Source organism: Bactrocera oleae, chromosome 2, assembly GCF_042242935.1.
Source record: "Bactrocera oleae isolate idBacOlea1 chromosome 2, idBacOlea1, whole genome shotgun sequence".
Classification (NCBI taxonomy): domain Eukaryota; kingdom Metazoa; phylum Arthropoda; class Insecta; order Diptera; family Tephritidae; genus Bactrocera; species Bactrocera oleae.
The window spans coordinates 94,900,775-94,926,023 of record NC_091536.1 but is presented as its reverse complement, the minus strand read 5'-3'; the positions used below and the strand labels follow the sequence as shown (position 1 = coordinate 94,926,023).

Below are 25,249 nucleotides of genomic sequence, written 5' to 3'. Positions count from 1 at the left end.
AAAATGTTTGCCGCATTCAATTATTTACTGTATTTGTGTTTTATGCAGAATATGATAAAATCCATAATTTGCAAACCATCGAACGCAGTTAACGTAAAAATTTGCAATATTCTGTGATTGTGTTGTGTCTCATTTCTGGATGATTTTTCTTATATTCATGAACCTGAAATGTTTTTACTCCAAAAGAACGCTCGATCGAAAACACACCTTACCGTATTTTGTAAAACTGAAACACGAACTTTTCGTGGGCATCTTACGCTATTAATAACACTTTTGCGCTCGTTTTGCATATAAATATTATTGGCGGTTAAAATCTGCTGTTCATAATGCCTCGCACTCACTCAAAAAGCACATAAAAAATAATTTGAGTGTAATGTGTTTACATAGTCGAACGATAGGTTCAATGTAAAGTTGGCGCACTACAAATTTACTTGACAGCATGTAAAGGATTAAAGGGTCAAGAAAAGAATAAAGTGACGTGCTGTGATTCATATAACTGTCACCAGAAATGAAAACGTGGAGGCTGTAAACTGAACTTGTAAAATTTCAATGCACATAGAAATTTCAAGACAACTCAATTAGAGTAGATAACTGTAGATACTGCGAGATATGAAACATTGAAAGGAGTAGGAAAATAAATTAAAAAAGTAGATTTTTCTTGTATTTTTAACTTTTTTAATATTTTCCGCACACCTTTGTAAGTGTTGCACTATCAAACTTGAAAATTGACCTTTAATGACTTTGAGACACGACTTTTCACCCCAAGAATGTGCTGCCGTTGCACTTTTCGCATTCACTCATGTGGCAAATTAATTTGTTTTTCGCATCTTTGTGTCAACAAAAACATACTTCAACTAATAGTGTTTCATTTTTACCCTTTTTGCCTTCGCCGTTTCTTCTGCTTAGTTTCTAACGCCAGCTCCCACTCTCCATCCTCACTCTGCTTCCCCTTGCATCATTATTTTCCCGTTAAACACGATGCACACACCTAAAAAAAATTTGCATTCACAATTTCGTTTACGCCAAAGCAATAATAACTTCCGCTCTCCTTAAAGATATTTCATGCTTTGGAGTCGCGTTGACACGCTTTCATTATTTATTTATTCTACGTTATTTTTGTTTCTTTTCTGTGCGCTTTATTCCAATTTTTCTTTTCTTTTTACATCTTTTAACAGTTTTTACTTTTCACTTAAAACAACAAAACGCAAAGTATTTTGCCAACGCCTAGAGGTATGCAATGTATTTTACGTGAAAATCACAAGTATTAACACTCCGGCAGATGATTGTGTGTTTGTGTACTTATAGTTGGCCTGGTGTGAATACAGTTGTTGTTTGCGACGTGTCAACGCTCTTCAAGTGGCGCAATATTGTTTTATAGAATCTTTAAGAAATTAAATTCAAGTCTAAGATATACATCCATATATACAATAATATAATGAATTTATGGTATATATATGGACGAGTAGATAATATTTTATAAAATTTAATGTTAGGCGCTCGATTATAATTTGTTCTCGATTTCTATAGGGAGCGTCCATAAATTATATGAGGTGATTTTCAGTAAAATCATCTATCCACTCTAAGCTTGTGGCGCTTGCGCACAGTAAATCATTAGGTTGTCTTGTGACAATTCGTGAGGATCGCACTTTGCGGAAATCTTTGCAATATGAATTTAGAACTATAGGACCTAGGCTATTGCTTTATATTGGTGTAGAATGCTAGTCCGACTAGGAAGAATTCGGCAAGCTTTATTTCGTACTAATTTGAGTTCATTTTTTAAAATAAGAAGAATTAGAAAGAGAAAGAAGTGTTTCGATTTAAATAAATTTCGAGAAAAAAAACACTTAATGTTAATGTTTCATATATCCAAGGCAAATTATTAGTACTTTAAATTAGTTAACAAAAGTCGTGATATTTTATTTAAAAATACATACATTTGATCTTTTTTTCTTTCTAAAGATATAATGAGAATAAAAAATTCAAAACAATTAATCTAGGCAAACTCTGGTGAATGACAAAGCATTTTTCGAAGACTTAAGTTAAATATCGATGATTAATACTATCTCTAATTTCGGAAACAACGACTATGTACTCGGACGACTCTGAAACCAAACACAAGGAATTTTTTTATGAATAAAATCATTAAGACCTTTCTTGTAGAGCCGAAAATTTTATATTAGAATATTACTTTTTCAAAGTTGTAGACTTGCTTTCTTTAGGCAAAACTTCAACAATCGTATTTATATTCAGGCGAAGGCACGATTAAATTGAGAACAAAGAGCTTGTTTTTATTAGATGCTTCTTTTGAGGGCAAAAACTAAAGCTCTAGGGGCGTTTGCAAAATAAATAACAACTAAGGAAATACCGAACACCCTAATATATATTTATATATACATAGACATATACATAAACGCATGAAAGCTTATTAACCACTTAACAAAATGCAATATCTTTAGCAGAGAATAGTTTATGTGCTTACACATTCAGAAATAATCTGCTTAAGAACACTGTAGCGTGGTTAACCATTTAGCGAATTCGCCTTGACTTTATCTCACAACAGCAGATAATAGCAGATCTCTGTCGTTTTACTACTTAAAAGTCCACGCCAACGCTGTGATGTAATACTTATGTAGCCCTTGTCATGACAATATTTCGCCATTTTAAAGCTCTGCCGTCTATGCCACGAGCGCGAATAGCAAACGCGTTAATTCTTTGAAAATATTTACCCATTTTGAGTAGCGAGTTAACTCGACTAAATGTTGCAGACATTAATATGCATACTAAGCATACTGAGTGGCGCATACGAGTATTTCTCAGCGCTTGCTGTGCTCGTTTCGCCGATGACGTGCTGACAATCAACGTTGGCAGCAATGTACACGCAAATGGTGACAATGAAGTAAAATGCCAGTTAATAAGGCAGTAGTCAGTCAACAGTTAACAGGCAGCACTCAAGAGTCAGCTACAGCAACAAAACAAATTGAATTTGCTCTTAGTCTTGCGAGTTTAAGTAAAAATTCCATTTTGATTGATTTCTGCTGCTGCAACCACATTCGCATTTACTTAGTCCCCATATGATATGCTCCCTCACTCATATGAAAGCAATCAGGAGCAGGAGCGCTCGGGCATGTGTAGAACTGTCTTACGTATAATCCATGGAAAATTTATCTAACTTTCATTTTACAATTCGACTCTGTAGTCTACGCGGAGGGAGAATGTTTAGCCAACTAAAACAAATACACGGAAATTAGTCGAAGATATTGATACCACAAATAAAAGACATTACCCCATAATAATTTGCAATGTCATTCTAACAGAGTACCAAAAAAGTTGAAAAGTTCATATTATATCACAGAAAAGCACTGTTTGTTTAGACGAAATTAAATTTTATTACTCAACGCCCTTTCTAGTGAGCAATTTTTTGAAGTCTTACTACGGGAAATGGTCACTGAGGGCTGGAATCAAATCATTGTTTTGTGACATAGTACAGTGTCATGATAAAACATCGCTATTTTCTGCTTCAAATGAGACCGTTTTACCGACCTTTCTTTTTACAAATGAGCCAAAAACGTTATATATGGGTTTGCCTTTTTCAAGCTATTCGATGAAATATATTATTCCAAATTATTCCATTATTATTATTATTATATGTTATATCGAAGAAAAAACTTGCACTTATTTCAATTAAACAACTAATTCAACGTTGTTGTTGCTCAATTGTGTGCTGTTTACTTTGCACAGATATTTCCATACGCAAATATTCATAAACGATATGACCAACAAATTCCTTTCATTTATTTAGAGATAAACTTTATTTACCGATCACCCAAAATAGGGTTCTTATTGTTTTATATTTACACTCATAACTTTATCTTATGGACGTCTACAGGGTTCATCAACTTGGATGCTCAAATAGCAATTTTTATCGAAACATATATCCCAATGGGCCTCCTATAAGCCTAGGTGCGTCGTCAGACAGCCACTCTACCTACCTACCTACCTATCGAAAAATATTAAGTACATATTTTTGCTCACTTGATGTGGATAGTGTTTATGGTTCTGATACGTATTAGCCAATTCCGCCCAACTTTGATATCCTCGATTCCTGTACCGGTGATTTTTATGTCACAGATGCACTACTTTCTGGCGCAAAATGTGGTTTCAAAAAGGTGTTCATATGTATTAGATGGAATTGGCATGGAATTATCTACCTTGTACAAACTTCCCTCTTAAGGCCAAACTCTTAATGTGGACCTGTACAGTCAACAATTGAATCGTCTGAAGTAAGCAATCATCCAGAAGCAGTCAGTTTGACCATTTGCTTTGGCTCTAATATGTCACCTTATAGTTCAGCCCTTGTACCAAGTGATGTCAATTTAATTCCAATGTCAATTGATTTTACTACTAAAAAACACGTCTCAAGAAAGCTTGTGTAAATCGAATTTCTTAGTTTTTAGCCAATAGGGACGAAATTTCTATAAATTAAATAGTTATAAAACAAAGCGATGAATATTTGACCTAAGTCGAAGGTGCAAAACAGGTTTGGGTTTTGTCAAAAGAAATTATGTGCTTCCAAATAGTTGGTTCCTGCAAACTTTAAAGATAGAAACCCATAGATGGATAGAATTATTATTGACTAGAAAGCAGAGAAATACTGCCCCATTTTCAGCAGTGTTAAAGTAAAATCGGTAATTTAAAATCAAACGAGCAATGTTACTCATACGACATGTCGTAAACGGTTTTACTGATTATCAAAAAAAGCACTAACAATTTGTAACCCTTTCTTTATCTCTCATTATTCCAGCTTAAATAGCCACAACCAACGTTCACCCTCCTACACAGGCACACAGCCATCCATATCAGTGTTTGCAAGATGTCCACCCACCATCACACCATTCAACGCACCCTGTATGCGCCGACATTATTGCTCGCCACCTCTGCCGCTTTTTTAGCGCTCATCGCTTACGCTGACGCAAAATCGACGGGCATAATTTTACCACAACAACAACAGCAACCAAATACACTACTCACCGAAATTGACAACGACGAAATGCGTGACAATGATTTGGGCGATGCCGCGAACTATGACAAACGCATGGAACGTTACGCATTTGGCTTAGGACGTCGTGCCTACACATACCATAACGGTGGCAACGGAATGAAACGCCTGCCTGTCTACAATTTCGGCTTGGGTAAACGCGCCAGGCCCTATTCGTTTGGTTTGGGTAAGCGTGGTGAATACGATGAAGATCAATACATCGACGACTTGTTGAATGGCAACGCTAACGATATGGCATTTTTTGGTAAGTGCGCAGAGAGGACTTTTATATCGTTACAAATGAAATATCATAAAACTAATATTTATTGTTTAAATTACGGTTTTCAGACGAGAAACGTAACCGACCCTACAGTTTTGGTTTGGGCAAACGCTCCCTGCAAGAGCCACCACCACACCGATACGGTTTTGGACTGGGGCGCCGTTAAATACCGAACACTTATGAAGACACACCACCCAAAAAACAACAGTAAGCAAATAAAAAATAAACACTAACTAACGCAAGCATACATCGGAACTGCTCGACTTTGATCGGCAAGTGAAAGCGTGCAAACTAAAAGTTGAATTAAAATGCGGGCACCATTAGACTTTTGGTGTTGACATACGAAAATAATTACATAAAGTCAAACATAATATACACATATACATACACATATATTACTATTAGTATTTACTTCTAGTCAGCAATGATCGGTAGGCTTATTTGAAGGCGAGATTGGTTGGGTGCAGGGCAGAGTTTCCACACCGTCTGGCTTTCAAATGTGCCGCATAGTCGCGACCGATCAAAATATTTTGATTTTTATTTTTACTAAATGTTAGCAAAACACTAAGCTGAATCTTTGGTTGGGGAGCATACACACATACAAACACACACATACAAGCTAAAATGTCAAATAATCAAAATCTATTGCCAATTACATTCAATTACGTGTGAATATATTTTATTTTAGAAGTATTTTCCTCAAGTCCTATGTGACTTGATATCATATTTTACAACAACTACTACTATACATGTATGTCTGTAATATTTATCGATAATATAATAATGTGTGTACAGTAATGGCATATGTAGTATATAATGCATGTACTAAATAATAGTGGACACTGAATTGTTGTTGCTGCAGATATATGAACATAATGTTAGCTTATTCTTATGTATGTATTTAACAGTTATATATTATATTTATATATATAAATATAACAAATCAAAGCAAGGCAATTGAAAACTTACTGAAAGCAAAAAATAATAATAATAATTAAAAATTAAAATTAAAGCAAAAACAAAAATAAAAAAGCAAGCATTAAAGCAAAGTAAGCAAATATTTTAAAATATAATATCTGTATAAAAATCTGTATGTATGTATATGTAGAGAGAGGTAACCTGATCTGTAGAAATGCGTAACAAAAATATAAAAGTGCTAATCAGAGTTAAAAGTATTAAACAAATATAATTATATTATATAAACTAATGCATCGTCTTTTTAATAAGTGTGGTTAAACGTAAGTATGCTATATAATACTGAGAGGAAAGTTAGGTTATGACGCTAAAACGTGTGCTCTAACAGACTAAGTGAGATTTTAGAATATGATGTTGCTTAAGATGGTTTTCTAGTCCAAAACTTAAAAACAAAATTGGTTTTTTCATATTTAGATAATTTAAATATTCTGCTCAAAAGGATATTTCGAAATTCGAAGTATGTTGAAAGTTACAGCCATTTTATTGTCATCGCAACTCAGCTGGTTTAGGCAGTCTTAAAACTTTGAACATTTTTTTCTAATCTTTGTTCGAAGCGTTTGTCAAAAAGTCTTAAGTTTTAATCAACCGATTTACTTGAAAGTTGGCATGAATTTTCTTTATGTATAATTTTATAGCGAAAAGTGACAAATAAAAGTCGAAAGTTACTGATCAGCTGGTATGAAGCTAAAACCTCATGACACGATAGCTTCTTGCCGCAATCCAAATCGAATAGGCCCAAGTGCTCGAGTCAAATCTTGAGAAAGCGGGGTAACTGAGTAGAGAGTGATAGTGAGGATATCAGAAGAAATGTTCAACTTGAAAGCATGTAATAGATCATGGCTTAAGTTCCGTCACTAGCAGTCAAGCATGCTGTCGACCTTCTCTTTTAACCAAAGAAACCAAAACAAGAAAAAACGGCAACTTTTGCTGAACAGAAGCTAAAAAGCCTTCACCGTTTCATTTTCTACAGCATAAAAGGGTATAAAAAGATTTATCTTGATTTTGAGCCATCAGTTTGAATGGCAGCTATGTGCTATAGCGGTCTAAACCGAATAATATATTCGGAACTAGCGTTGCTTTGGACCATAATATATGCCAAATTTAGTGAACATATTTGCCAACCAAGTAGTCCGTACAAGAACTTGATTCAAACCGGTCAGTTCGATATCGGCGATGGCTTAATTGACTCGATTCGTCACGTTGATCATGTTCATTGTATATACTTTATAGAGGTTTCTTTGTGGGGGATATTACTTTCCAGGGTATCGCAAAACTTTGAATTAACCAAAGACACTCAAGAGATCACCTCATATTTAAAGGACTAAATAAATGTGTGGTAAACGAAAGAGAGAAATATGTTTTCACAATCAAAAATATTTTAGATTATTCCGACTTGGTCTCCAACTTTACATACATACATAGCTCATTTGGATTATGTAAAATAACTAACAAGACAAATTAATATCGTTTTCTAAAATTTCAGATCAAATGAAATCCACAGATTGGTTTAAGCATGCCTTGGGAATAAATGATCCTATTTTAAGGTTTTGAAAACAAGATAGCAATTTTTAATCCCAAAATAGAATACCTTTTCCTTTTAAAATGCAATCCATATTTAAATTTATTAACTGAAAATCTTGAAATATCTGAACAACATATAGTATAATAATATTTTGGAAAAAAAACAAACAAAGTTCCCGAATATAGCAGTGTCAGCAGAGCACACTCTCGATAGCTTAACCCGAAGCGGTAGAGTTCTGTTGGGAGAGCAGTTGCAACAGACGTAGGATGAGGAAGAAGGTACGTCCTTCAGGTTTTACTCTATCATCTTCCTCCGATGAAGACTCGCTACTGCTACTGGACGATGAGTCGCTGCTTGAGGATGTGGCTTCTATATCAGGAATTGGATTTACAACTCTTGCTGTAAAAATTAATTTTAAATAGCATAAATGAGTACCAGTGCAAAAGACTCTTTGACTTACGAGGATTGATGTTGTACGTTGGGAAGTACAAAGCAGGCTCCGAACCAGGTTCCCCGTCATTTACGTTTTCTTTGGGTGCAGCGAATACAGCACAGAACGCTCCAACAAAAAGAGCGCTACAAATCAGTACTAAGTAGGACTTCATTTCTGGATTTTTCAATGCTCTCCAATGACTATTCTGCAAAATATTGTTTACATTTTGGTGCAATGAACGGTACTTATATAGCAAGTCATAGTAATTAGCCCACTATAGTGGTAGTTACTAGCAAGTAATCAATCATTTCTATTGATAACAATGGACTTCGTTACAAATACTTGAAAAAATATTTGCTTGAAGTATTTAGCTGAATTCATGTAATGAGAGCAAGGCTAAGGGAATAAGAGGCAAGTTCAGTGAGACGAGTTATTTTATGCAAATGTATCTGATTTGGAATAACTGCATAAACGTGAATTAATTATTATTATATAATATAGTGTTCTGTGAAAGGTTTTTTCGTTGTCAATGTAGTATTTTAAGACTCAGATTTCGTAAATGGCAGAAAACCTTTTTATCGTAAAAGAGCGAGACAGCATTATAATATCTGGGAAGGCAAGGCCGATAGCAACACTTTCGTCCCATTACTTTTAATAGGGTGTGTTGATAGAAAAATCTAGAATAATAGAGATAAAGAGTACGCTAAGTGTTTACTGATACTTTTTTCGGTTTCGACTGTGACAATTATGACCAAGAATGCAGCAACAAAATACAAGCGTGACGTAATGAGTTTAAGAGCGAGTAGGGCATTTGACAGTTTTCTGTGTTACCTTTTCTCATTCTTATACTCATTATGAGGATCCACAGTAGTTTCTTTCGTTTACGATGTTATGTGCCATAATCCTTCCTCTATCATTCTGGATGAAAGGCAACATATTTTTATACCCTTAACAGTGTATATTAAGTTTCGCATGGAAACGTCGGAGGCCCTATAAAGTATATATAATATATTAATGATCAGCGTTATGGGCTGAGTCAATTTAGTCATGTCGGTCTGTCTATATAAACGCGAACTAGTCCTTCAGTTCATGAGATATCGATCTAAAACCTTCGCGGCTCTTTTCCGGAACCGCCGTTATGGGACCACTAGAGGATATAGCTGTCATATAAACAGAACAATCAGAATAAAGTGCTTGTATGGAAAAAATTTTTCTTCGACAATATATCCTCACGAAATTTGATATCCATTATTGCCCAACGCAACAATACAGTCTCTGAATAATTTTTTTAGATCGGATCTCTGTAACATATAGCTGACATATGAACTAAATGATCAAAATAAAATCCTTATATGGAAACCTATTTTATTTGTGAAGGGTATTATAAGTTCGGTGCAACCGGAAACAACTTTTTTGTTGTTTTAAAATACAATAATATCTTATTGGATCATATTTTATATACAATCGACCCTATGGTATACAAGTACAGCTATAACAATACACTCAATCATCACTCTTGAAGTAGTTCTCCAATACATTTTTAACATATCCACTCACATTTACCTGATAATGTCTTTTGAAGTCTGCAAACGACGATGACAACAAAAATATATTGTATTAATAACGATTATAACTTGGAAGTATTAACCAGTCCAAATTCATTGGGACCATCTTAAATCCGATTTGGAAATATTTCTATTTGGGGTGTCCTTTGAAGTATGAATATGAGGTTCACTACATACTTACGACGAATTCTCTATAACCATTTAAGCTATTTAAAATTTGAGGACAGCAATAATTATTTCACCTCTGGCAATATCATCACCACAGAAAGAAAGCGAGCCTTACAGCATTAAAAAATTTTCTGGGACAGTAATTATTTACTGTAGCAGTGCTTAAAAACTTCATCGTTTTGCCGAGTAAATTGTCAATACATTCTTTTTGAATGGACTTCATAACTCCCGTCATCTTTTTGGAGTGTGTTTTAAAGTAAAATTCACTAAGTTGTGACGTCAATAACAGAAGAAAAGGAATTTTTCAATATAAAATGCTTTCATTGGTAGCATTTATGATTCATAGCCCAACCCAACCCCAACCAAATAAAACTTTTTAATAAACACTGTATATTTTATGCTTAATTTGGTTTCGAGCTGATTTAAGAATCAAAAGGAAACACCACGTGGCTCTATTACAAAGTGGCTCTATTACAAAGTGGTGCCTTGACATCTTCATCCTGCACACGGGGGTTAGCATTGCCAGCTATAATAAAATATACCTTTTTCTTGTGCATTTGCCGGCGGGGGAACGGCCATTAGGGCCAATACGATCATGACTGAAAAAATTTAATAACAAATACAGTTTTATTGCTAAAACAGTGTTATTCGACAAAAGTTTGCTAAACTATTTACCAAGAATGAAAATTTATACACCCTTCCGTTACAATTTCCGCTGTATGAATCGTTCAATACCGTTACTATAATCAATCATTCGAAAGATAAATATGACATTTCGTAAACACAATTAGTTGGCATGAAAAACAAGTTTCCCAAGATCGTCATTGCACATTTTCTCAAAAATACCCTACGGAAAATAAAAGTGGTATAAACATTTTCATAGAAGTCTATGGTGGCTTAAAATTTCGATTTTCTTCCTTATAGTCGTCTATTTGTATAAAGTCAGATATAAGCGCTCATATTTGGTATCTGAGGTCCTTGAAAAATTATAAATTCTTTCGTTTTAAGATGAGAGGTGCCGATGCCGACCATTGTTTTATGGGGGCTAAGGCAAGGTTTCAGGCGATTTTATCCATTTTAGGCACAAAGATGCTCACTCAATTTTGTTTAGATAACTCACTTATTGGCCGATATATGCGGTATACAGTCAGCCGGAAGTTCGACAATCTTTACGCGGGAAGAAACAATTGACCCGATTTAATTCATTGTAAATTAAATTTCTTAAAGAATATTGTATATTTATGCTTGTAATTTTTATTTTATTTGCACTAGGGCACAAATATCTGGTATCTGGGGCTTGAACAGTTACGGTTCAATTTTGACATTTTTTAGACTTGATATGTCATACCTTAAATGCACTATTGTTGAAATTCCAGTTAAAAACTATTTGAAAAAAAGCGGCTGGGGAGTTTTTCTCACCCGCCTTATAGCCCAGACCTAGTCCCTTCTGACTACCATTTGTCCAGGTCGATACAGAACGCAGAGGGTATCAAAAATTGGCTTGATTAATTTTTGGCTGTACTTTGAATAATATTATTGTACATATTTTTCTTAAATAAAGGTTCAAATTAAAAAACAAAAAATATTGCACGAATATAGCATTAAAACTCAATTTTTAAATTAAATTTCTTAAAGAACATTGTATATTTATGCTTGTAATATTTATGTTATTTGCTCTCTTTCTGATTTACAATAATATTTGTAATATTTTTATAAGAAAAGCAAAACAATTGGTATAAAGTGTTAAATAAAGTAGAATTTGGTTTCGCGTTGACTTAAGAATCAAAAGGAAACACCACGTGGCTCTCTTACAAGTGACGCCTTGACACCTTCCTTTTGCACACGTGGGCGAGCATTGTCATCAGAGCCAACAGCTGAAATAAAATTTTATTAACTGTGCTTTTAAGCAAAAAAAATTTAGTTACAGAAAAATGTAATCGGACTTACAAGAAATCGGGAAGAAGGAGCTAACAGATTTTTGTATTTTTGCTTCATTTTCGTCTTCAACAATTTCGGTTGGAATAGCTGTTGGACATAAGAACTCTGCAGTATAAAACAACGTAACAGTAAAGTAAAAGTAAACTCATAACAAATGAAAACGTCGATAAACGGTTAACTTACATTTAAAGATGGGGCGTCTTGTCAAATTGCGTGGAGGAACTGCGTAAAATAGAAATTCAGCTTAAAGGTAGACATACAGTTTAGTACATATGTATGTAGTATAATACTTACAAAATGATGGCAAGCGACGACCAGTAAAATTTCCAATTATGCTGAATGGGTCAACTAAAATTTGAGTAATAGGAATTGAAAATTGATAAATAGTTCATTAGTTTATCTATAGTATTAACGCACAAGTAGGCATCATATAATACTTACAGAATGGGACAGAGAATGGTCGGAAGGGTCGGCCAGTACAATTTCCAGTTAAATTAAATGGGTTAGCTAAAATTTAAATAAAAGAAATTGAAATTAATACCTTCCAGTATGTATATTTAGTAGTTACGCACAACGAAAAGGTCTAAGGAAGGGTCTGAAGAGTCCAGGTCTAAATGGTCCTGGTCTAGCAGATGAAGGACTTGGGGGTTCGGGTTGTTGTGGTGGCTCCTCGCTTGCGCTCTCCCCTGTAAAATCCATATAAAAATAAAAACATTGTTATTAAATATAAAATTTTTAAGGCAATTTACCTTCTCCTTGCGCATTTGCCGGCGGTGGAACGACTAGTAGGACCAACACGGCCATTATGGCAAAAATTGATAACAGATAAAGCTTCATTCCTAAGACAGTGTTTTTTGATGTACTTACTACTTTTGAGAGCTATTCACCAATCATGAGAATTTATATACCTTTCCGTTACAATTCCCACTTTATGAGTCACTCAATACCGTTACTACAATCAATCATTCTAGAGATAAATATGACATTTCGAAAACACAATTCGTAGGCATGAGAGACAAGTTAGAAAATTTTTGCATTGGAATTTCCCAAGAGAGTCATTACACATTTTCTTAAAAACTACCCTGTGGTAACAATTATATTTTCCCGCAAAAAAGTGTCATTAACATCCTCACAGAAGACTACTCGTATGTTGGATTAAAATTTCGATTTTCTTCCTTATTGTCTTCCATCTGTATAAAGTCAGCTATAAGCACTGTTTCTTCATGTTCGGTATGTGACGTCGTTGAAAAGTTATAATTCGTACTCGTTCGTTTTTAGATGAGAGGTGCCAATACCGATCATTTGCAAGCCTTAGCATGAGAATTCTAAGATACTGTTATGCACCAATTTAATTTTCCAATTTCTATGTCGATTTTGTCAATTTTATAAAAACAAATAGATATTTAAATATATCTATCTTGATTAGTATTAGGTGTTACAAAACCGTTAGGTAAATTTCACGAGTAAAAACGTTAACTTCGTCTGCACCAAGGCTATAATACCCTTTAAAAGTGCATTTTTATAGAAAATATATGCATAACTATGGTAAAGCATAAAAAAATAACCGTCGACAAGTCGAACTAATGCTCTTTATCTTAAGGGGGTCATCTCGTGCAATGGTTTCAAAAAATCGATTTTTATATATTTTGCATAAATCCAATCTAGAGCATTCATAGAATGTGCTGGTAAAGTAATTTTCCAAAATTGAATGTAGTTGGAAACTTCAAAAAGCCAAATTTGTTTTTTCATTTCACTATCAAAAATTCCGAAAAAAAAACCTAAAAAAACGTCCTTTACGCGAGATGGCCCCCTTAATTTTTATCCGTCAGCTTATAAGGCAGCTATACGCTAGGATGGTCTGATCGGATATTATACCGTTACATTGGGCAGTAATGCATGCCGAGTTTCGTTAAAGTATTGAGTTTGATCGATCAGTTCGTATGTTATATGCTATAGTGGTCAAATTTGAAAAATTTGTTCGAAGATTGTAGCGTGTTCTTGGGCAATAATATGTGCCAAATTTCGTGAAGATATTTTGTCAAATAAAAATGTTTTCGATAGACGACTTGAGTTTGAGTATAACAGATATGTCCTATAGTGGTCCGATATCGGCGGTTACGACAAATGAGTATCATATCAGAGGGACGACTTCGCATATATACAGTCGGACCAACAACACGCTCATAATTTATATATGTATATACTTTACTAGGGTATAGGATGTTTCTTTCTGGGTGTTACAAATTTCGTAGAAAAGTTATTATACTCTATTCAGGGTAAAATTATATTTAATGCAAAATGTTGCGAGTGATAACTTGCTATTGCAACAAATATTTATACACATTTACTGTAGAAAAATGTTGCTGTGCAAGTTATTTTTTTATTATCTTTAAACTTTTATTGTTCCTTTATTCGGTAGCGACGGTGTTGTCGACTACCACGAACTATTTAAATAATAGTTATTTATTTATAATCACTACTTTTACTATAAGTAGTTTGAATACTTATGTGCGTTGTGATTGGTAGCGACGGTGTTGTCGACTACCCACTAACTATTTAAATAATGTTTCCGATTATGCGATAGCGACGGTGTTGTCGACTACCACGGAATTATGTTATTTTTAAATAAGCACAAGTTGAGTTCCGTTCTTAAACTGTTTTATTAAAATAACATTTCTCTTATTTATAATCTACTATTACTATCGCCGCTACTGCCATTGACGCTGCTTTGTAAGGCATTGCGTTACATCCGCCGGTCACACGGTCGGTGGCTACTGCAAGGTGTTGAATTGCGGCTGTCGGTCATTCAGAAATCCAAACTGCATAGGTTGCAATTTTGGCAGTTCAAGAGACTGACTTAGTTAACTATTGTTAACTACTCCCTCTTCCAAAATATGGGCGTCCTCGGCCATACCCAACTTTTCCAGTACTCGCCGCACAGCCTCCGAAGTTTTATTTCGTCGCCGACGCATCAGTAAAACGATTAATCCGATTGTGGTTACGGAGATAATGGCACAGATTACGGCGGTAACGACTGGTGTAGCAATTGTTCGTATGCGTAGTTCGGAGATGCGTTGCAAGTTCTTTTTACTCAACTTGTGAAGGAATGGTAAGCTTGGCAGGGCATGATGGTAGGTTACGTTGAGTCGCGCTGAAGTCGCCAGTTGGGGAAGTCTCTTCGGATAGTCATTGAAGTTGACATGTTTTGTACCATTGATAAAGGCGGTGCGTTTAAACGTAATAAGGTAAGGGCAAATTTCAGGGCCATCATCTACGCTAACCTCGACCAGCGCATCATTTACCACCACTATACCGTCGTCTTCCATTTACGGCATCTCTACAGAACGTTATCATTGGCGTGTCAACGCAAGAAGTAACAGCGGTGATGCTACCTTCACAGTCAGCTATGATGTTATCTAACAAGTGCAATATACGGCCAGCATGCGATATGGGAAAAAATAGTAATATTTTTACATAGTAACTTAGTTCTAGGGAAGCTGATTACAAAAATTATTATTTCTTTATTCGCTAAAACCTTAACTCTAGCTATCCTAAGCAATTGGGTTATTGTAACTCTCTTAAAACCCTCCTTCATAACCGCCTCTGTAATAACTGTATCAAAATAACTGTATCGGAAGTTTTCATTTGAGGTTGTCCTTGTGAACCACCCTCCCCTTAATAAGAACGGTTGTTCCTAAATCAGCGTCAACCTTCTCTTCAATATGCAATGGGATGACCTTGTCGCCCAACCTCTTGTTGGATTTTTCTCCCACTTCGAAGACCATATTCTGGCGATAAGCGTTGCTCCGATCTATTTGCCTCGTAGCAATATTCGGGAAAATATGTGAACTGGCATGGAGGATTCCAATCGCCTTCTCCGCTAACAAATTAAGAGTATCTGTTTCATAGCCGGCTTTTTCCGGGGGAGACTCCGACAGCACCCCCAGAGGCAGTCGGCAACCTGGTGGAGTATTGCAGGAGGAATAAGCTGCCCCTCATTATGGGCTGCGACGCGAATGCCCACCACACCGAATGGGGCAGCACGGACTGCAACACACGGGGTGAGTCTCTTATCGAGTTTATAGTCAGTAAGAATTTAAGTATAGCAAATGTGGGGTGCGAACCCACTTTTGTAACTAGTGTCAGAAGGGAGGTGCTTGATATCACGCTCAGTAACGAGTCTGAGGTAGGGCTGATCTCACAATGGAGGGTATCATCGGAACCCTCCATGTCGGATCACCGTATCATAAGATTCGTGCTGGGGATGGGGGTCAAGCAACTCCCTCCCAAACGTATCCCTGGGAACACGGACTGGGCCGCTTTCAGGGAAATACTCGCAACTAAAATTAGCAGTAGGGAGCAGCTGGATAGAAGCGCAACGGCTTCTGGATTGGAGAGCAGACTGTCTGCCCTAAACCAATCCATTATAGAAGCTTATCATAGCAGCTGCCCCCTAAAGACAACCGCCAAGGGCGGTAAATGCTCCTGGTGGTCTAGTAAACTCTCAGTACTAAGAAAAACGGTGCGCAAGCTATTCAATAAGGCTAAGCGCACCGGAAACTGGGAGGATTACAGATGCAGCCTAACTGCTTATAATAAGGAGATTAGGACCGCGAAACGGAAGAGCTTTAGGAAGTTCTGTGAGAGCGTCTCCTCAACCCCAGAGGCAGCTAGACTGCATAAGGCTCTGGCTAGAGGAAAGACGGACACAGCACTAGCGATTAAACGATCTGATGGGACCTACACGTCCAGCGCAGAAGAAAGAGCTACGGCTCTTCTACTAGCGCATTTCCCGGAGACGATTCAAGAAGACCAGATTCGACCTATGGTCGAACGTAGGCCGTCACGCTTGGACTGGACAGTCGCAAAACAGCTCTTCACTGCAGACTCCATCAAGTGGGCGCTGGCCTCCTTTGAAAAATATAAGTCACCGGGTGCGGACGGTATCCTTCCAGCTTTCCTGCAACAGGGGGAGCAGGTGCTACTGCCCCACCTTGTTCGGCTGATGAGGGATAGCCTAGCGCTGGCGTATATCCCAGAACCATGGCGCACCGCAAAGGTGATCTTCATACCCAAAGTAGGGAGGAAAGACTACTCATTGGCGAAATCGTTCAGGCCAATCAGTCTTACTTCCTTCCTACTCAAAAGTATGGAAAAGATCATAGACCACGAAGTACGATCGAAGGTGCTGAAGGCATCACCGCTTCATGAGAAGCAACATGCTTACAGAGCAGGCAGGTCAACAAACACTGCTCTGTACCAGCTAACCTCAGAGATCCAGAATTCGTTAGATAGGGGCGAGGTGGTGTTATGCGCCTTCCTCGACATAGAAGGTGCCTTTGACAACACGTCTCACGAGAGCGTGTCAAGAGCACTAGAGAAAAGGAGCGTGGCAGCACCAGTGCGCAGATGGATTACAGCCGTACTGCGCACTAGGGTGGCGGAAACCGCAGTAGGAGAAACTAAAATTCGTCTGGGAACAACAAGAGGCTGCCCACAGGGTGGAGTGCTATCCCCCCTACTTTGGAGCCTAGTTGTGGACGATCTCCTTGAGCGGCTGACTAGCAATGGAATCCGCTGTCAGGGATATGCGGATGACATTGTTATCTTAGCTAGAGGAAAATTTGAAGACACACTCTGCGATATCGTTCAGAGGGGATTGGGACTGGCAAAGGGATGGTGTAGTGGGGTTGGCTTAAGCATCAACCCCGCTAAAACTACAATCATTCCCTTCACCAGACGGAGATCACTGCCGGGCCTCAGGAGTATATCCCTGGACGGCAGAGTGGTTGAGATGGCCAGCACGGTCAAGTACCTGGGCCTCACACTGGATTCCACACTACGATGGAATCAGCATGTGAACCAGACCTTAACCAAAGCTACTAAGGCACTCATGGTGTGCAACCGACTTGCTGGGAAATCCTGGGGGTGCTCCCCAAGGACTATCAGGTGGATGTACACCATGATCGTGAGACCGATTATCACGTATGGAGCGGTATCGTGGGGTTCGAGAGCATCGCAGACTTCGGTAGGACTTAAACTGTCGAAGCTGCAAAGACTTGCCTGCATCTGCGCGTCGGGAGCAATGCGAACGTGTCCGACCGCAGCACTGGAAGTCATGCTAGAACTTTCACCGCTACACCTGGTAATCAAACAGACTGCCAAACGAACTCTGCTCCAAATGACAGCAGAGGGAGCTGGCAAAGGGAAGGTAATCTCATCCCAACAGATGAAAGAGCTAAGTGAGGAAATACCACTAGCCCTTCTCCCAAGGGATAGCATTACCAAAGTAGTAAACTTCAGCAGAAAGTTTCAAGTAACCCTTGGCAGCAAATCTGAGTGGAATGACTCTTCACTGGACCGGCTGCTAAGGGGTAGCACCATCAAGTGGTACACCGACGGGTCGAAAACGGAGGAGGGGATTGGTGCAGGGGTCGCTGGGCCAAGCACCAAACTCTCCATTCCCATGGGAAGTTTCCCAAGCATTTTCCAAGCTGAGGTCTATGCTATAAGTCGGTGTGTAGGGATAAACCTCCAACGCAACTATCGCAATAAGAGTATCGCTATACTCAGCGATAGTCAGGCGGCACTAAGAGCGATCTCAGCCTATGAGGTCAGATCTCTCCTAGTGATGGAGTGTATAGAACGGCTGAACAGCCTATCTAAGCAAAACCGAGTACACCTTATTTGGGTGCCTGGCCATAGGGGTATAGCTGGGAACGAACTAGCTGACGAATTAGCCCGCTCTGCAGCCTCTACAAAAATGGTAGGGCCGGAACCATACATAGCGGTTGGTCCTCATACCATCAAAGAGCTCCTCCGAAGGGAGGAAAGAGCAAGCAGGGAGATACATTGGCAACAACTTCAGGGCATGCACCATGCCAGACTGCTATTGGGGGGTTACGACCTCAAGCGGTTTAAAGCCATAATTAATCTCCCCAGAAACAAATTCCGGCTACTGGCAGCGTTCTACACCGGCCATTGCAGGCTCAAGAAGCACCTCTTTAACATGGGCATAGCCTCTTCTGCAAACTGCCGGTTCTGCGACATAGAGCCGGAAACCCCTGAACATCTGCTGATGAACTGCACAGCAGTCTGCAGACGCAGAATCAAGGCCCTGGGATCCATGTTTCCACACAGGGATCGTATCGCCTCACTAGCACCCAGCAGAATTTTGGAATTTATCAACATGCTGGGCCTAGATGATACGATATGACTTAGGGGAGGGCACATTAGACCATAGGTCGCGGTGCATACCTCGAAACTAATCTAATCTAATCATAGCCGGCTACATTTTCAGCTTCTATTTCTGCCGCTGCATCATAAGCAGCTTGATCGTGTTGATTTTTGTATTGGGATACATCATTTTTTTCTTGTGTCAAATAATTTACGCTCTGGCGTCTGTAATCAGACATTCTTTGAGATGCTGCCTCCCGCCAGGACACATATAGTTCCTGTAAGCCATCGAACTCTGGGACCGACTTAACTGCATCCAGCCCTTCATGACATTCGACACCGTCTATAATTTTTATTGGCTCGTAGGCCTTGATTTCGGGGGCTGTCACAGTTGTGAATTGGTTTGTAAGCTGCTCTATCCTGGCTTCGAATTCTTTTCTTTGAACCTGCAGTGCGGCACTAACGGCCGCATAGATAATACCTTGCAACTGCTGTTCATTCATATCTTGCCCGCGTTTGATTCGTTAGTTTAAGTCGACAGTTACACAGTCATACAGTTACAGTCAATACAAATACTACTAAAGAGTCGATATATGGCGGATATGAAAAGGGGTTTAACTTACATAATTATATTGAGATTTTCTTTCTTCTACGTTGATTGTGATCTTCTTTCTTCCTCCTTGGTTCCGATCTTCCTTCTTGCACGTTGCTTGTAATCTTTCTTCCACGTTGGAATGGCAATTTGCGGATTAAATTCAGTACTTTTCTCGTAACGACGAATTTCATGTACCGCGACAATGACGATGGGGTTTTGTTATTATTATTATTTTTTTTTGACAGCACTTTTCACGAGCCCCACGTTGGGCGCCAGTTATATTTCTATTATCTTTAAGTTTTTATTGTTCCTTTATTCGGTAGCGACGGTGTTGTCGACTACCACGAACTATTTAAATAATAGTTATTTATTTATAATCACTACTTTTACTATAAGTAGTTTGAATACTTATGTGCGTTGTGATTGGTAGCGACGGTGTTGTCGACTACCCACTAACTATTTAAATAATGTTTCCGATTATGCGATAGCGACGGTGTTGTCGACTACCACGGAATTATGTTATTTTTAAATAAGCACAAGTTGAGTTCCGTTCTTAAACTGTTTTATTAAAATAACATTTCTCTTATTTATAATCTACTATTACTATCGCCGCTACTGCCATTGACGCTGCTTTGTAAGGCATTGCGTTACATCCGCCGGTCACACGGTCGGTGGCTACTGCAAGGTGTTGAATTGCGGCTGTCGGTCATTCAGAAATCCAAACTGCATAGGTTGCAATTTTGGCAGTTCAAGAGACTGACTTAGTTAACTATTGTTAACTTGCACGCGGCGTAACAATTGTAATTGAATCAGCAGTCAAGAAGAAGACCAAATGTAAACAAAGTGTATTGATTGCTGTTTCTTCACATTTAATAATTTTAACAGAAAAATACAATGCAAGACGGCGATGAACTTACCAATAATACAAATTTAGTTTGTAAAGTATGCGGGGAGCGGCAATTTACATTACGAGAAGGTTTCTTTTACTGCCAGGAATGTGGTACGAAACAGGAACAAGTGCGTGCTGTGGAAGTAGAGCAAGATGAAGATTTTTTAGAGGGGAAACAACAGAAGAAGATAAAACTAAAAACGCTCAAAGCTGAAAAACGTAAATAAACTATCAATCTTTAATAAACATCAAATATATATTTTTAATTTTCTTTGAACAGCAAATCTCACATCTTGGGAATGCTATAATTACATATTGCGTGGACTTGTCAATGATCTGCTATCATTCGGTGCCAAGGAAGAGTTAAAATTAATGACACTTCAGCTGTGGGCAGCTTACCTGCGACGAAATGAAGTAGCATTCTTTAGTAGAAAACGTGTTGAGTTGCCGAAATTAGGCGTACGATATTTGCAGAGGTTAGTAGATACATTGAGTTAAGACTTTTCAAAGGAATTCATACTGTCTATTTATTGTGTTAAACTATATATATATATAATTATGTCATGTTCACTTGTTATCGAAATTATACTTCATCTTTTAGAGATGCATCTGCTCTTTATAACCATGCACTTCAACGACGCGCCCTCAAACGAAAACGTCGAAGAACTGACGATTCGGGCACATCCGTGGTCAGCAGTGATTCGGTAAGCATGCGCGAATTCCGCAAAAATCGTCGAAAATTCGATGAGTCTTCTTATAGTCTGCATTCATCGATGAATTCCACCGATGTATCGCACACTTCACGCTCTTCGGCGAATACTTCAAGCACCGGTACGACAAGTCGTGCTATCAAATTAGAATTTTCGGCGCTTGCTCGAAAACAACTTAAAAAAATGATGCCAGCGAAGCATATTGAAAAGCATGCATTAGATTCGGAGGGAAATTTAAAATGTCACAATGTAAAACCGCTGGCAAAATCAATAAATCGTGCAGATCATGCGCTACTCACAATGAATACACGACAAATATTTACTATATTAGCCATAGCGCTGAATTTGATCGGTGATGACATACAATTGTGTGATTTGGTGCGCTTCATCGACGAGGAGCATGTAAGCACAAAAAATGTGCTACCCTACTTTCCGGAGAACATCGCGCCGCATTGCAAGGAAATGTTGCAAGAAATACAATTTTACAAATTTCCTACGAAATACAATGATAAGGTTTGAAAATCACGTATTTATTTGAGACGCAATATTTCATAAATCGTTGGATATATTTACAGGCATTACGAGACCATATTGAGTTACTTTCAAAGTTTATAAACATAAAGACCTTTAATCAGCCAGATTTAATAAAACTTACTGAGCGTTATGCAACTGAACTAAATCTACCATCCGATATAACAGCCTATGTAGAGCGTTTGATAAACTTACTGCCACCACAAATGCGTACACGCGTTGATTATGTTTATCCAGCATATGAAGCTCGCGCTATGGCTTATATAATATTGGTATTCAAATTGCTATTCGGTCTCGATGGGCATACAGAGAAATTAATATCGCGTGCCGCCAAAAAAACTAATCAGTGCTTGCAAAATCTCTCTGAAAAAGGGCGTAGTGCAAATGCCAACCTCACACCACCGCCGCTACTATTTGTATGGGAGGATTGGGTAGAGTTCATCGAAATGCGTAAAGTTATAGTTTCGTATTATAACTCAAATTTTTGCCGACAATTCAAACAATGTCAAAGCACTACACAACTGCTGGAGGAAATGGAAGAGGAACAGCACACAAAATTAGAACAAGCAGCGCTTACAGATGAAGGCGCGACAGCAGAAAATGATTCCAAAGTCACCACCATGCATCGCATATTCCAACAATTTTTGGATGATCTCAATACCGCAAATCCAGCAGAACGCAGTGGAACTATAGCATTTGCACCCAGCCTAACACCAGCTCATTCATATTTCAAACGCATTTTACTCTATTGTTCCAATGCCGGCGCGAACGCCGCCTTCAAGATACCAGAATTTATGCGTATCGATCACATGCAACGCACTGTGGCGCCATATGTGCACTCGAAGGACTTGAAGGAATATTTCGAAGCGCACAAATGGCAGTTAATGGTACGGCGTTTGCCGTGCACTAAAGAACGCAACTGTATCGGCATATTTCGCCCGTCGAACGACAATAAAGATCGTGTTAAGCATGATATTTGCAACAAGAAGGCTGATTTCAATATAAGCGAAGACAAGTGGTTGGCATCCATTGAGGAAGAGGATCTCATTGAGGAGCTGGAATTCAAAACAGAATATGATAACTACGAGAAGAACTATGTGAAGAAGCTGCAGACAGATGCGCTAAAGCGACTTCAAGCTGTGCAAATACCTGCCGTAAATGTAAAAGCTGCCTCAATTAACAATCAGGTACACATAAATATATAGAGTAGTTTAATAAAGAATATTATTTATTAAATGTATTTTAGGTGCCGCGTATTGTAGATCCTGATTATGAAAACTCTATACCCGCGCCACCAGACAAAACTTTGGTGACAAACGATGACCTCGACGTATCTGCGCTGCATTCAATTAACGCATTCAGTGAATGTGATATGGAACCGATCAAAAAATCAGATGAGCCATTAATTTTACAACCACGTAGAGATCTTAATCAAATAAGTCTCTTCGAAGGTCTCAGCGACGATGAAGCTGACACGGTAGATGCAAATGAAATCGATTGCAATAATGCTGTCAGCGCAGAAGAACGCACATGCACTTTTCTTACAACAAATATGGATTGTTGGACTCTGCTGGGCTATTCACATAACCTCAATAGTTGTCAGAAAAAATTATTGCAAAAAAAGTTTTCGCGTTCATTTTTTTGGTTGCTCGAAACTTGCGCTCAGTCCATCAACATTGATTGGTGCATATTATATGAGGAGCTACTGACCCTTGAGCTAATGTTTGCATATGGTATTGAAGATTTGGAATACTTTCGCGATTGTATACGATTTAAATACAATAATCCAATCAAAGATTTTAACATGATGATCAATTCATATAGAGAGCTGTGGTGAAAAGGATTTTGGTTCCGATTACATACTTCAGCCTTTACTCTAATCAGAGTAATTCTCTGTTGGTGACAATTATATATACATATATATTCTTACTTAATTGATAGGTTATTTAATGATTTTTAACGCTCTTTCACAATAATTATTATATCCTAAATATATGTAATTGTAATAGTTTTCTTTTTTGTTACCCCCATGATTTTATACATTTTTATGTCCCGAATAAAGTTTTCCATGAAGTTTGTAACACCCAGAAAGAAACGTCGTAGATCGTATAAAATAAATTTATATAAATGATCATAATCATGATAGGCTGAGTTGATTTAGCCACGCCCGTCTGCCTGTATACACACGAACTAGTTCCTCAGTTTTAGAGATATCGATCTAAAATGATGCTGCTCATTTATCGGAACCACTATAGCATATAGCTGCCATACAAACTGTACGGTAAAAATCATGCCCTTGTATGGAAAACTTTTTTATTTGACGAGATATCTTCATGAAATTTCACACGTAATTTTGTTTAAAGCAACGGTATAATCTTCGTAGAAATTGTTCAATCGAATCACTATAGCATAGCTATGGAAACCTTTTTTATACGGTATAATCTCCGAAGAAATTGTTCAGATCGGATCGCAAAAGCACATAAGTATGTTGCTGCCATACAAACTGAACTTTAATCGATCAGTTTGAATGGAAAATTTTTTTATTTGACAAGATACCTTTGCGAAATTTGGCATAAAACAACGGTACAATCTTCGAAGAAATTGTCCAGATCGGACCACTATATAGCTGCCATACAAACTGACCGATCAACATCAAGTTCTTGTATGGAATCTTTTGTATTTGTGAGGGGTATTATAGGGTTTTCAAGTATGTTTAAAATTTTCATAAATATATTTTCATGAGCTCAGGAAAAACTCAAAAATAATGCCTACCCCGAAGCCGGCTAAATAATTCGTACTTGGATAATGTTATTGTTGTTGTTGTAGGGGTAGAAAACCTACCTGTATATACTGATAAATTTGCTAGACATTTGCATATAAGTATATGTATGCACATAATTTTTTGTCTATTACTAAGCTGAAGATATCATCGTAATTAAAACCGTATTTATTAATTAAAATTAATTGAATTTTGTGTTTCTACGCCAAGTGAGGCAATTCCCGCTTTAGCTGTGATATTCCATCTGTCTTATGTTTACCATTTCCTTAATGAAGCACACATGCGTATATATGGTACATAAATAAATATATTTATATATGTACATATATGAATGTGTATGACCAAAAAACCACAACAGCCCACATAGTAATTAAAACAGATATTTTATAAATAACGTTGCGCAGAGCGATGCAACAGTTGCTTTTATTTACAAGAGAGCATTGGAGAGTAAATTTAAAAACGAAGAGCAAATATGAGTCATGTTGGAAACAGTCACCGACGTTCCCCTCTTGTTGTAGCGGCAGAATTTTGTCGAGTTGACAGTCCTTGGACGGAAAAAATTAGGGTCCGTTCCGGTTACGTAGACCCGACTGTTATGGAAACGGTCCCCTCTTCCATACTCACCGCCCGTATTAAACAAAATTTGTCAAAAG

General features: G+C 37.7%; 4 protein-coding genes and 1 long non-coding RNA gene across 8 annotated transcripts in view; 2 read left to right on the top strand and 3 right to left on the bottom strand.

The window, feature by feature from the left end:
- Positions 1-6,522, top strand: part of AstA (allatostatin A) — a 42,437-nt gene extending 35,915 nt beyond the window's left edge. For 2 of the 3 annotated variants that reach the window (XM_070106063.1, XM_014236880.3), the window contains exons 2-3: positions 4,802-5,300; positions 5,384-6,522. In XM_070106063.1, coding sequence (XP_069962164.1) covers positions 4,871-5,300; positions 5,384-5,481 — 528 coding nt within the window. In that variant the 5' untranslated portion in view covers positions 4,802-4,870 and the 3' untranslated portion in view covers positions 5,482-6,522. Of the gene's footprint in view, positions 1-1,209; positions 1,231-4,801; positions 5,301-5,383 lie in introns of those variants that run through there. The other variant, XM_014236881.3, reaches the window with a different exon arrangement.
- Positions 6,523-7,879: 1,357 nt separating this feature from the next.
- Positions 7,880-8,476, bottom strand: LOC106618953 (uncharacterized). The gene is made up of 2 exons (XM_014236885.3): positions 8,273-8,476; positions 7,880-8,211 (listed from the first exon to the last, which is right to left on the bottom strand). The coding sequence occupies exons 1-2, from the start codon at positions 8,415-8,417 to the stop codon at positions 8,027-8,029; spliced, it is 330 nt and encodes a 109-aa protein (XP_014092360.2). The 5' UTR covers positions 8,418-8,476; the 3' UTR covers positions 7,880-8,026.
- Positions 8,477-11,590: 3,114 nt separating this feature from the next.
- LOC106618956 (uncharacterized) lies at positions 11,591-12,804 on the bottom strand. 2 transcript variants are annotated; one of them, XM_070106062.1, is made up of 7 exons: positions 12,666-12,804; positions 12,489-12,602; positions 12,358-12,423; positions 12,211-12,264; positions 12,100-12,159; positions 11,926-12,003; positions 11,591-11,852 (listed from the first exon to the last, which is right to left on the bottom strand). In XM_070106062.1, the coding sequence occupies exons 1-7, from the start codon at positions 12,751-12,753 to the stop codon at positions 11,761-11,763; spliced, it is 552 nt and encodes a 183-aa protein (XP_069962163.1). In that variant the 5' UTR covers positions 12,754-12,804; the 3' UTR covers positions 11,591-11,760. The 2 variants fall into 2 exon arrangements, with proteins under 2 accessions (XP_069962163.1, XP_036213028.2); XM_036357135.2 differs by having other exon boundaries at positions 12,100-12,138; positions 12,666-12,803.
- Positions 12,805-14,557: 1,753 nt separating this feature from the next.
- Positions 14,558-19,990, bottom strand: LOC138855867 (uncharacterized). The gene is made up of 2 exons (XR_011394989.1): positions 19,716-19,990; positions 14,558-15,332 (listed from the first exon to the last, which is right to left on the bottom strand). It is a non-coding gene; the product is annotated as an uncharacterized lncRNA (long non-coding RNA).
- Positions 19,991-20,495: 505 nt separating this feature from the next.
- TAF1B (TATA box-binding protein-associated factor RNA polymerase I subunit B) lies at positions 20,496-23,912 on the top strand. Its single transcript, XM_014236886.3, has 5 exons — positions 20,496-20,795; positions 20,857-21,052; positions 21,178-21,799; positions 21,862-23,004; positions 23,064-23,912. Exons 1-5 carry the CDS (start codon positions 20,582-20,584, stop codon positions 23,652-23,654), a joined length of 2,766 nt encoding a protein of 921 aa, XP_014092361.2. The 5' UTR covers positions 20,496-20,581; the 3' UTR covers positions 23,655-23,912.
- Positions 23,913-25,249: the final 1,337 nt, after the last annotated feature.

What these genes read in the sequence shown, in the direction of transcription:
- LOC106618953 (XM_014236885.3), bottom strand. Translation starts at nt 8,417, where the DNA reads ATGAAGTCCTACTTAGTACTGATTTGTAGCGCTCTTTTTGTTGGAGCG. An exon ending in AACGTACAACATCAATCCTC is followed by an intron (nt 8,212 to 8,272) that starts GTAAGTCAAAGA and finishes TAATTTTTACAG; the next exon opens with CAAGAGTTGTAAATCCAATT.
- TAF1B (XM_014236886.3), top strand. Translation starts at nt 20,582, where the DNA reads ATGCAAGACGGCGATGAACTTACCAATAATACAAATTTAGTTTGTAAA. An exon ending in GGCGTACGATATTTGCAGAG is followed by an intron (nt 21,053 to 21,177) that starts GTTAGTAGATAC and finishes TTCATCTTTTAG; the next exon opens with AGATGCATCTGCTCTTTATA. An exon ending in CTACGAAATACAATGATAAG is followed by an intron (nt 21,800 to 21,861) that starts GTTTGAAAATCA and finishes ATATATTTACAG; the next exon opens with GCATTACGAGACCATATTGA.
- LOC106618956 (XM_070106062.1), bottom strand. Translation starts at nt 12,753, where the DNA reads ATGAAGCTTTATCTGTTATCAATTTTTGCCATAATGGCCGTGTTGGTC. An exon ending in GGCAAATGCGCAAGGAGAAG is followed by an intron (nt 12,603 to 12,665) that starts GTAAATTGCCTT and finishes TGGATTTTACAG; the next exon opens with GGGAGAGCGCAAGCGAGGAG. An exon ending in ACCATTCTCTGTCCCATTCT is followed by an intron (nt 12,265 to 12,357) that starts GTAAGTATTATA and finishes CTCAAATTTTAG; the next exon opens with TTGACCCATTCAGCATAATT.